This window comes from Rattus norvegicus, chromosome 1 (assembly GCF_036323735.1).
Source record: "Rattus norvegicus strain BN/NHsdMcwi chromosome 1, GRCr8, whole genome shotgun sequence".
NCBI lineage: Eukaryota > Metazoa > Chordata > Mammalia > Rodentia > Muridae > Rattus > Rattus norvegicus.
In genome coordinates, this window is record NC_086019.1 from 225,699,759 (window position 1) to 225,712,068 (window position 12,310).

Consider the following 12,310-nt stretch of genomic DNA (forward strand, 5'->3'; position numbering starts at 1 on the left):
GTGATCAGAAAGCTCAGAGATAAGAAATTCTGAACTCTGGGCATCAAAGCAGCCTGGGCAAGCAGTGTTAGTGGTGGCCGGTGGGAGTAGCAGAGACAACGAAAATAAATCTAACCAACACTGAAGATAGAAAACTTCCACACTCAAAGGAGATTAGTCAGAAAAAATAAAATGTGGTGACCACCATCATTCATACATTCAACTGAGCCTAATTCATCTTGTCTTAGTTGTCATGTTGGCAACAAAACTTATGGACAGGCCAGAAAACACAGACAAAGCAAACAGAAAAAACTTGGCATTTAACTGGGCATGACCGATTTCCATCTTGTCTCTTAGTATCCAAACAAAGATAACCAGGAGGGTAGTGTAACATCTTGCTTTTTGCTCTGAATGGGAGAGAGTGTTGGACCCTGTTGGACCCCTCCACTTCCCAGATCAAGATCTCAACAGATGTCACAGAAAAATTACTATGGTTTATTAGGGAAGCCTTGCAACACCTGAAGGTGTGCACCTCAGAAGGCAGCCATTCAGTCCTGGAGTAAATGTGCAGCCTTAGAATTTGGATGGTTGGTCTGATACTGCTGGGGGCTCCAGGAAATTTTAATCCTACCAGTTGAGAATAAAGCCACCACCACCGTTTTTGAGCTACATTTGAAGTAAGCTTTATTAAATACTATCCAGGACAATGGATACTGGTAGGGTCTATAATCAGGATTACTAGAGTATGGTGCAGAATTCCATTAGTCAGAGGCTTATGAAGGTAAAAACCCACAAGGCTATGTATGTCCCACCTTCATCCAATTAGGGGCAAGCATACACCCTGCTGTACTTCCTGCCCACATAACTCCTGCCTATGTGTGATCAAGCACATCCTATACAGTTGGGACAACCAAGCTTGTTTACAGAAGCAAGCACAGCGGCATGTTGTTTTAACTGAACAACAGCCCCCAACATTCTAAGAATGTCCTTGGACAGTGGAACTTTCAGGTTAGAGGCATTTTTGTTTTATAGATCTCCTAAGCATAGTAATTTAAACTTGGAACAATGTTATCCATTAAGAGAGAAAGAGAGATGGAGAGGGATAAAGAGAGACAGAGACAGAGAGTGACAGAGACAGACAGAGGGAAGGTAGGAGGGAGGCAGAGACAATGCATTTTTGCTTTTGAAATTTGTATTATTCTTTTGTATTAAGTAATGAAACCCAATGCCCTTTGTAATTTCAGTATCTCCCCCAAAGCAACTTATGGGAGAACGGGTTCATTTGGCTCAGTATTCTAGGGGGCAGCCAAGTCAAGGCAGAAGGACCTTGAAGTCATTAGTCACATGCACAGATAGAGCAGAGAGGAGCAGTTGAGTGCCTGCATGCTGGCACTTAGTTTGCTCTTTCCACTCTTACACAATTCATGATTCCACATGTAGGGAAAGATGCCCTCCACACTGGACGGGTCTTGCTATCTCTATGAACACAACCAAGGTTATCCTCCACAGGCATTGCCCATAGGACAACCTGATCTAGATAATTCCTCACGGAAACTCTTTTCCCAGGGGACAGTGACAATTTAATCATCACAGCTATCTATGATCAGTTAGCTGCATTAGTTTCTTAGGGCTACTATAGGAAAACTAGCCCAAACTCGATCTTTTATGTCAACAAAGGTTGGTTGTGTTATGTTTCTGGAAGCTGGGTATCCAAAAGGGAGGTGTCATAGGACCACTGTGGCTTGTGAGAGCTGGTGGTTCTTTTTTTTTTTTTTTTTTTTTTGCTGTACCACTCTGGTCCCAAGACCATCTCTTCTCAGAGAGACTTCGCATGTTCATTCTGTATTTGTCTATGCTAAGGTTTTTCTCCCTCTCTTTTGAGCCTTGATGGAGTATCTTTAATATGTTTTAAAAATTATTTTTGTTTTTATTTTTTGAGGCTATAAAATAATTGCATAATTTCTCCTTCCTTTCTTCCCTCCAACTATTCCCGTTTACTCCCCACCCACACTTCCTTTCAAATTTGCAGTCTCTTTTTCTCTTAATAGACCTGAGAACATGAAGAGGGAAAGCTCAGGATGCCTCAACCTTAGTCAAAGGATTGTCCAATAGAAGATATTCCAATGTTTGCCATATAAAAATGAACAAATACATTAGTGGATAACAGTGGGCTGATCTATTAGATCATGGCGGTGGTAACTAACTTGCAGGCAGCTGGAAAGCTGGTTCTGATGTCTGAGAAAGACCTAAGGGCTGGAAGTGTAGATTTATAATTCTTATCCTTGGTGTCATAGTGGAAAGACAGCGGAAGTTGAGGTCACCTGGGATTAGAATGCATTCTGTATTAGAGAGAGAAGAACATGGGAAGCAGGCTCAGCTTTTGGAAGTAGTGACTTAGCTGTCACCTATAGAAGAAGCAAGGTGAGAAGAGGGTAAGAACAATCCCACCAGATTAGTGTGTTTATTGATGTTCCTCTCTTCACCATTAGGGTATCAGAGATGTTCTTCCAACTGAAAGAAATGAATGAAAAAGTGTCTTTTATAAAGGACTCTCTACTATCCCTGGACAGCCAGGTGGGACACCTACAGGATCTCTCTGCCTTGACCGTTGACACCTTGAAGGTCCTTTCTGCTGTTGACACCTTGCAAGAAGACGAGATTCTGCTGGCCAACAGAAAACATTCTACTTGCAGAAAACGTCCCCACAGCTGGACCAATGTCATCTGTGCAAAGGTTCTGACTGACATGGAGAGCTGTGGGAAGCAGAAATTTCAGTACTATAGCATGCCCCCTTCTTTGCTGAGGAGCCTTGCTAGAAGCCAGCTTCCCCCAGGAGTGCAAAGGGGTGCCCTTGTAGAGGTTACACACAATACGAGAGAGGCCTCACATGTAAGAGAAGACCAGAAGGAACGAGAAGTGGAACAGAGAACAATCGCTTCTGGGGTTTCCCATGTCAGACAAGCACACTCTAAGTATGGTCAGTTTCTCCTGGTCCCACCTTCTGAAAAGCAAGTTTCTTTGTCTCTGGAAAACCCCCCACATCTTTTCAGAGCCTCTGGGGAGACAGGTACAGATGATGTGGCATTGCAACATAGACACCCAAGTGACGTCACCATCCACTTGCCTGGGCAAACTCCTGCTGTCTCCCACCAGGCATTGGGAGCAGAACACAAAGATCAACATGAGGCAGTTATACAGATGTCAGGCAAACCTGACAAGGCAGAACAAGACTCACTCAAATTCAGTGGCACACCTGCTCCCATGGCAGTGACTTCTCTTCCTTCAAGAGCCATCAGCATGCAAGATGAAGGTGGATATGTGAACTGGGCATTTTCAGAAAGTGATGAAGCAGGTGTGTTTAGTTTTAAAAAGAAGTGGAAAACTTGCTTGGCTTCCACTTGCGACAGTGGCTCCAAACCAGGTGGAGACTGCTCCCTCCAGGCTGCAGGCAGGTCCGGGCTGGATAACTCAAGACTGGCCCAGAGTTGTGAGTGGCCAGCAGGACCGTGGACCCAGGCAAGAAGATCCTTTTGGATCAATCCTCTCTGCAGAGATAAACCTCTCCTTAAGAGTCATAGTTTTAGATTCCACAAGGAGGAGAAACTGAGGAAGACCTGGAAGAACAACAGTAAGGGACAAATTTTTTAAGTTTATTTTTTATTTGTTTTCTAATATAATTTCTTAATTGTTGAAACATTTTATACAGTACATTTTGATCACAATCTCTTATCTTTCCCAACTCCCCCCAGATCTTCCCCCAACCACATAACTTCATGTTCTTTCTTACTCTTAAAAAGAAAAAAATCTGAGGTGGTGGTTTCATACTCCTTGCATCTCTAAGTTCGAGGCCAACCTGGTCTACAGAATGAGTTCTAGAACAGCCAAGGCTACACAGAGAAAACCCTGTCTTGAAAACTCAAAAAACAATCAACAAAACAAAATGAAACCCCAGACAAAACAAAAAGCATTAAAAAAAACACTCATTGAGTATGGCTTGTGTTGGCCAGCTTCTCCTGAGCGCAAAATGTCTGCCTGGGATGTGGTTGGTTTAGTCAGTGTCACTCCATTTGGGGAAAGGTGTTTCCCCCCACTTTCGCCAAAGCTATCAATGACAAACAGCTTCTTGGTTTGGGGTGGAACTTAACGTCCACTTCCCCTTCTCCTTCCTGGCGTTTTTATCTCCATGAACTTGTGCGGGCCTGGCACACGCCATCGCTGTCCCTGTGAGCACATATGTCTATCGGCCCTGATAAGTCTAGAAAGCTGTTTCTTTGGAGTTACCCAACATCTCTTGTATTTCTGCATTTATTCCTGAGCTTTGAGGGGGTGCAGTGTGATAAAGACATCCATTTATGGCTGAGTGAGGAGCAAACATTTTTAAAAGTGTCACTTGCTTCGAGACAGTTGTGAAAATGTCTGTGATTATTAAGAGTAGAATCTTTCTTCTTGTTCTCCCTCCCCCCTCCCAACCCCTTAAAATGAAATCACCCCTGTCAACTGCCTTCAGCAATTTCATGTACACCCTTTCCTTCCAGGCCATTCAAAAGCCTCAGAGACTGGGTCAACATGGCTCAAAGCAAAGCTGCTAACCAAGAATAGGAGTCTGTCAAAGAAAAGGAGGAAGGCCCAGGGACTCCAGGTGCCGGTAAGTCCTCCTCCTGCTGTATTTTAGGATTTGAGCAACTGAGTGAGGGGCCTCACCCCAGGCTCCTTTTGTGTACACATGCTAACCTTGTATGAGGAGGAGTGAAGACACATATTTTTCCTTTTGTTTTTATTGGAATTTTTTATTTACATTTCAAATGTTACCCGTGTTCCCAGTTTCCCATCTATAACCCCCCTATTCCATCCCCTTCCTTTTATGAGGGTGTTCCCCCACCTACCCACCCCTTCCCACCTCCTGACCCGGACATTCCCCTAAAATAGGTCATCGAGCCTTGGCAGGACCAAGGGCTTCTCCTCCTATTGGTGCCCAACAAAGTCATCCTCTGCTACATATGCAGCTGGAGCCATGAGTCTGACCATGTGTACTCTTTGGGTGGTGGTTTAGTCCTTGGGAGCTCTGGTTGGTTGGTATTGTTTTTGTGGGGTTGCAAACCCCTTCAGCTCCTTCAATCCTTTCCCTAACTCCTCCATTGGGGACCCTATTCTCAGTTCAATGGTTGGCTACGAGCATTGGCCTCTGTATTTGTCATGCTCTGGCAGAGCCTCTTAGGAGACAGCTATATCAGGCTTCTGTCAGCATGCACTTTTTGGCATCAGTAATATGGGTTTTGTGGCTGTATGTATATATGGGCTGGATCCTCAGGTGGGACATTCTCTGAATGTCCATTCCTTCAGTCTCTGCTCCAAACTTTGTATCTCCTCCTATGAAAAATTTTGTTCACCCTTCTAAGAATGACTGAAGCATCTGCACTTCGGTCGTCCTTCTTCTTGAGCTTCATGTGGTCTGTGGATTGTATCTTGGGTAATCTGAGCTTTTGGGCTAATATCCAATTATAAGTGAATGCATATCATGTGAGTTGTTTGTGATTGGGTTACCTCCCTCAGGATGATATTTTCTAGTTCCACCCATTTGCCTATGAATTTCATGAAGTCATTGTTTTTTTTTTCTTTTTTTTTCTTTTTTTTGGAGCTGGGGACCGAACCCAGGGCCTTGCGCTTGCTAGGCAAGCGCTCTACCACTGAACTATATCCCCAACCCCAGTCATTGCTTTTAATAGCTGAGTAGTACTCCACTGTGTAAATGTACCACATTTTCTGTATCCATTCCTCTGTTGAAGGGCATCTGGGTTCTTCCCAGCTTCTGGCTATTGTGAATAAGGCTGCTATGAACATGGTGGAGCATGTGTCCTTGTTATGTATTGGAGCAACTTTTGGGTGTATGCCCAGAAATGGTTTAGCTGGAAAAGACACACATTTTAACTTATCTGTTCACAAGCTAAAAGCCACTGGGGTCCTTTCTGTCTTGGGCTAGTCTAAGAAAGCCTGAACGAGCCCTGGTGTACAGGTCTTTCCATGCTTTCATTTGTCTTTGTAAGTACTTTGGAGAAGTTGAGGAAGGCCAGTATTCTGGGATATGTAATTGCCAAAGGTGCCACCATGTGGCCTTCTGTGTTCACCTGTGGATTATGAGTATATCACTTCTTTTGCCTTCACATCTGTCTGCATGATGCCCAGTCTTAATCTCAGTATACTACTGGCTCTGTAGTCTGCATCACTGTGAGGCTGATTAGTCAGTATCAACCCAGGCTCTTAGGGGACTTTCCATGTGTCCATTGGGTTTTTGTAGAACATTGAAGTTGCTCTGTCTGCTTACTGTGAAGTTGTAAATGCTGACTGTGTGTTCTCGTCTTTCGTGGATGTTTGTACAAGCTCTTTCTCTTCCTCATTGTCAGAACTATTGTCAGAAGCAGAGAATTACTTCTTAAACTTTGATTAAATATTTGACTTCTTTCATCTGCGCCTAAAGATTTGCTTTTATTCTTCAAACCTAAGACTTTAAACCTAAGACAATGTCTCTTGTTTTCTGATAGGACACTTAAACTTTTAGTTTCTACATTAGTTTTATAGTCCATTTTAAGGTAATTTTTGTATCTGGGGATAAGAAAGGATTGAATTTTCTCTTCCATATGGATATCAAAATTTCTATCTTTTTTTTTGTAAAATGTGACTTTTTTCTATTGAATTACCTTAACATTTGTCAAAAACTAATTGACTATAGAGCCCCGCAGTATGTGTGACTCTATTTCTGTCTATCTCATGCCAATACTATATCTATCTCAACTACCGAGACTTCATAAGTTGTGAAATCATGCATAAAAGAAATCCTTCATTTTTCAAGAAATGATTTGGCTATTTTATGTTCTTTGCATTTATATATAAATTTAGTCTCAGCTTTCAGTTTTTACATAGAAACCTTCTGGGGTTTGGAACAGAATTGCTCTGAATCTGCATGCCAGTTGTGGAAAAATTGACATCTTAACCACAACTAGGTGTTTGATTCACGGAAGCAATTTATGTCAAGCTAGCAGGCCTTTAAACCTTCTCTCAGTAATTCTTTGTAATTCTTAGCAGTCAGGTCTTAAGTATCTCCTATTACATGTGTGTCTAAGTATTGAAAATATGTATCATAAACTTAAAATTTTCTTATAATTGTAGTTACTTTAAAACAGCAAATTTATGATTATAATACATATAACATACATGATGTGTGTGTGTGTGTGTGTAAAACTTTGGTCTTATATTTCACAATTTTGCCAAATTTGCCTTTGCTTTTGAAAGTTTTTTGATAATTTACTTAGAATATTTTATGTAGGTGATTACATTGACAATGCAGTTTTACTTCTTCCTTTTCAATCTGATATTATTTTTTTTCCTGCTTACACTGACTGGAACATTTGGTATCGTGTTAAATAGAAGTGGTGAGAGCTGGCATCTTTCTAATTTTATTTTGAACTCTAATGGAGGCAGAACCCAGGGCCTTTGCTTTTTCTTCTGTTACTCCTACTGGAATGTGCTTTGTCTTTCACTGTTACATATGGAACTTGTCAATCCTGTTGTGCTCCAACTTAGATGGTTTGCTTCTTCGTTAAGTTATTTTTATAATGTCAGAGTTAGTGTTTGGAGCATTAAACCTGTATTCTAGTTTTCCTGGGATAAACTGCACTCATCCCCCTACGTATATTAATATGTGATATTAATTTTGCTAGTCTTTTTAGCACCTGTGTTTCTGGAACATTGTCTTTAGTTCCCTTACTTTCATAGCTTTGGTTTGGGTATGAGAATTGTCCCAGGATCCCTTGCTATATATCTTCCGTGTTCCTTGTGCGTTTGTGAATGTTACATATTCAGTCATATTATCCAATAAAACCATCATTGTGGGAAAGTTTTTAACTACACATTAAGTATGTGTGATAGTCCTAGGGCTATTTAGATTATCAAATTCAAAAGTTGGCTTTGCCTGTTTCTGTATTTAACAACTTTATCCATTTCATTTAATGTTTCTTGATCATTTTTGCCCCTGGTAATTCGGGTCATCTCTTTCTTCCTTTTGGCTCATTGGGGCAAGTGTCTGTGATCTTATGAGTTGGCACAGCATTAGTTATAAGTCCCTCCTCCCCTCCTCCTTCTCCCCAGGCCTGTCTTTGAGACAGGGTATCAGTGTGTAGCCCTGGCTGGCCTGGCACTTATGCTATTCTCCCCTCAGTGACCCAGAAGCTGTGATTACAGGTTGTGCCACCAGCCTCAGTGTAATATCCTCTGCTTATTATTTTACCACTTCAGCAGGACCTAGAGTGACACTGTCTCTCACATTCTGAATATTAGAAATTTATACTTTCTTTCTTTGATTCATAATCAGTCTGGCTCTAGGTTTTTATCTGTTTTGATTTTTTTGAAAAACCAACTCAATTTTATTGATTTTTTTTCCCCCTGAATTCAATTCTATTTCCTTTGTTCACTTTACTTTGAGTTTGACTTGATTTTTCTCTTTCTAGTTTAAGTTAGAAAAATTGGTTAATGATTTGGGAGTTTCTTTCCATTTTTAAAAAGTAATATTTTAATTTACTCATTGATAATTCCACACATGTACATATCATATCTTTTATTTTCGAATGGAGACATTCAATGTTACACAATTCCCTCTAAGCATACATTAGTTAGGTTCTGCAAATTCTGATGTTGCTTTCATGTTAGGCCACTGACTCTTCTATTGTCAGAATGACTCTATCTAATTGTGTGAGATTTCACTTCCTTTCATGGTTTTCATGTTTATTTTATCTTTTTATTTCCACTTATTCTTTTCCAAATAAACTGATGCTTTGAAATATGCGTCTCTCTTGGTCACTGTAATAAGAAGCAGTTAAAGTCTTTTTATTATTGTTTTAAACTCTTGATTTGTTATGGGTTTGTTTAAGTTGCTAGTCATTTAGTCTTGGCTTAACATTAGTGGTTTGCATGAATCTAGAAATTTGTCCTTTTTTTTTTTTTTTCAATTTTCTACTTAACGAAGTACAGGTTTTTGTAGCATCCCTTTATAATCTGAATTTCTTTGGTGTCTGTTGAAATATTTCCCTGTTTATTTTTGCTTCTGTTAATTTGGCTCCCTTTTTTTCTTTCAGTTAGTTGGGCCCAACTATCTTTCTCAAAGAACCAGCTCTTAGATTCATTGAGTCTTTGTATTATTATCATTATTTTGCTTATTTTCATCAACATTTGCTCTGATTTTTATTATTCCTTCCCAACTACTTGGTTTGGTTTGTTCTCATTTTTCCACTTCTTAAGTTGTATCATTGAGTCATTTATTCCTGCCTTTAAAAAGTTTCTAACATGAGTGCTTGGAGCTTTTAACTTTCCTGTTAGCACAGCATCCACTGTGTCCCAGAGGGTTTGCTTTGTTTTCATTTTCATTTAATACCAGGAATCTTTTTATTTCTTTTTTCTATTTTTCCTTTGACCCATTCATCATTTAATAACGTGCTGTTTAATCTTCATGGGTTGGTGCAATTACTGGGAATTCATTTAGTGTTGATCTTAAGCTTCATTGCACTGTGGTAGAAAGAACACATGGGATTGTTTCAATTTTTCTGAATTTACTAAAATTTGTTTTGTGCCCCAGGATGTGGTCCATTTTAGAGAAGCTTCCATGAGCTTCTCAGTAAAATGTGTATTCTTCAGTCTTGGGCTGGGAAATTCTGTAGATATCTGTTAAGTCTACTTGATGTCTGTTGCCATTTAATTCTGATGTTTTTCCCTTTGATTTGTCCAGATGACATGTCTACTAGAGAAAGTAGGGTACTGAAATTGCCCACTATTACTGAGCTAGACTTTATTTGTACTTTTATATCTGATTTTCTGTCTTTTATGGAATCAAAATCCACAAATGTTTGGTGCATATGTGTTTAGGACCATTATTACTATTGTTATTTTGCTATTTGTATTCTTATCCCTACTTTGTGTTTTGGTAATTATAGCTTTGTTATTTTTGTATACTCTCTTGGAGGTTTGTTCCTATCTTCAGTCTGCACTATGGCTTCCAGAATTCTCTGAGGAGACGATTTGATGGACATGAATTTTTCTTTTAGTATGTTTGTACCATGGAAAATTCCTCAAACTATGGCAGATAGTTTTGCTGATGCAGTTTTCTCTGTTGGCTTCTGTCATCTTTTACAATTTGAAGTATGTTGTCCTCATTCCTCATCAAAGAAGCTTTTCTATGAAGTAGACTGAAACCATTCTAGAAACCCACAAGTGGTCAAAATGCTGAGAACAGCTGACCATGGGGTGCTCAGCCACAGCTAATATATCACCAACAACACAAGCTGACACTTAAGGCTCAGGGAATATCTTGAAAGAGGAAGCAGAAAGGCTGTAAGAACCAGAGGACCAAGATGTCTTCTGCTCTACGGTAGCATCTTTTATATATTGCAGGGCAACTGCATTCATGAAATCTCAAAATATTGTTGCCTAAACAAGATCTTTACAATAACATAAGTTGATAGGCCAGTATGGAGGGAGGATATTTCATAAGGGCTTACCCCTAGATGGAGAGCTACAGACAATGGTGACCACCGAGAAAGGGAGTATCAGTCTTCTTCAGGGACAAGCCCCCAATTTAGTAATTTAACTTGTCAACCCTTAACAGATACATGTATGAGAAAAACTAGATGGGCTCAGCATATTGTATATAAGTATATATGTGTGTATGTATACACATATATGTATACACATGAAACAATAGTTAAAGAAGTTATGAGTTTGAGCGGGAGCTAGGAGCATGGAAGGAGCTGGAAGTTGGACATAACATAAATATAGTACTCATGGGTAAAATTCACCCCCTTCCCAAATTAAGTTAAAAAAAGAAGCAGAGGCAAAGAGACAGTAATGTAAAGTCATTAGTTAGGGGAGAGAGCGTGATAACAAAAGCCACCATCTTAGACAATGCCATGACCTGTTGGAATCCTATGGAAAAAGCAGTTAAGGATATTTAGTTTGGAATATGTCAGATGGTCTGAGTTTGACTAGAAATTGCATCCAAGCTTAAGTGCTCAAAACTTCATTCATTTGCTGCTTTGAAATTTACCAATTTGCCTGTTGTCTTTCACTGGGAAAGATGTAAACAGGTGAGCAGATACCGGCCGACTACTACTTTAATATTGAAGACAATGAAGAATGGAAATAGTAAATTATTTTCCAAGTTTACACAAGTTCTGGTGGGGCAGAATTCCAATGCAAGTACTTTGAATTTAAATATTTCCCCCTCTCTACATCTGTGTGTTTTTGAAATATGATCTCTAATCAGCAGTGTGAGCTTCCCTTGGGAACTCATTAAAGATCCGAGTCCCACCTCTCCCCTAGACCTTCTGAGTAGAAATCCTGAGGGTGCAGGCTAATGACTGCTCCTGAGTCCTGAGTGATTCTGAGGCTCATTTAGGTCCACATTCTGGTTCTTAACCATAACTGCAAAGAGAATGTACACAGACTTGTGTGACCTGCTAGCCTGAATGGTGGGGTTTGTAAGTGTCCAAGGTAAATACAAATGTGACCAAGTTTAATCACTGTGGTCTCCCACTGTGTGCTTCTATTAACATAATGTAAACTATTGTGGGTCTAATGTCACTGTGTCCCATCAAGTGACTTTTTCTCCAGGTGATAACAGTCAATGCCTGCTATCAAAGTGACCAATTGACTTCAGAGTCCGGAGAAACAAACACCACTGAAGACTACAGCAAGAACTGGCTTTCCGTGTCCAACTTCAGCCAGATAGGTATGTGATTATGTAGCCTTAGACTCCAACATCTGGCAGAATCCTCTAGGGAGTAGTGTTTAAACTACTGGTGGTTTACACTGTTCTCTGGAGTGGAGATGAGGTAAAGAGAGATTGCAGAAGCCTCGAAGGGAAACAGCTCTTTGCTGCTCTATGATGCTTATACAAAGGACAAAGTTTTATTTGCTTAAAGGACTTGCCATCAGGATACAGAAAAGTGATATTAAAATACAGATAATCTTTTATATTCAACGAGTATTTGCCCTAAATTGGGTCCTTCAGTCTGACTTAAGGAGTTTGCTTAATTTTCAGAACGCTTAAAGCTCATGCAATACTGGTAAGGATCAGGAGGTCAGCCACTGTTGGTTATTCGCCATGGCCCACATAGGGCATTTACACATAGACACGTGCACATTAAACTTAATGGGATGTGTGGGGAGGAGCTGCAAGCAAGGCATAGCATGAGGAGTAAACTGAGATAAGGCAGATTGTGGACAGAAATGCACACAAATACAGCTTTGAACTTCGTTCACTCAAGTATCTTTTTAAAGAAGAAGAAAGCAT

The 12,310-nt window shown here is 40.1% G+C and overlaps 1 protein-coding gene across 5 annotated transcripts in view; it reads left to right on the plus strand.

Moving 5' to 3' along the window:
- Trpm6 (transient receptor potential cation channel, subfamily M, member 6) overlaps window positions 1-12,310 on the plus strand; it is a 187,579-nt gene that overhangs the window by 140,231 nt on the left and 35,038 nt on the right. For all 5 annotated transcript variants that reach the window (XM_039101382.2, XM_039101383.2, XM_039101384.2 and 2 more), the window contains 3 exons: window positions 2,469-3,607; window positions 4,515-4,624; window positions 11,629-11,746. In XM_039101382.2, coding sequence (XP_038957310.1) covers window positions 2,469-3,607; window positions 4,515-4,624; window positions 11,629-11,746 — 1,367 coding nt within the window. The remainder of the gene's footprint in view (window positions 1-2,468; window positions 3,608-4,514; window positions 4,625-11,628; window positions 11,747-12,310) is intronic.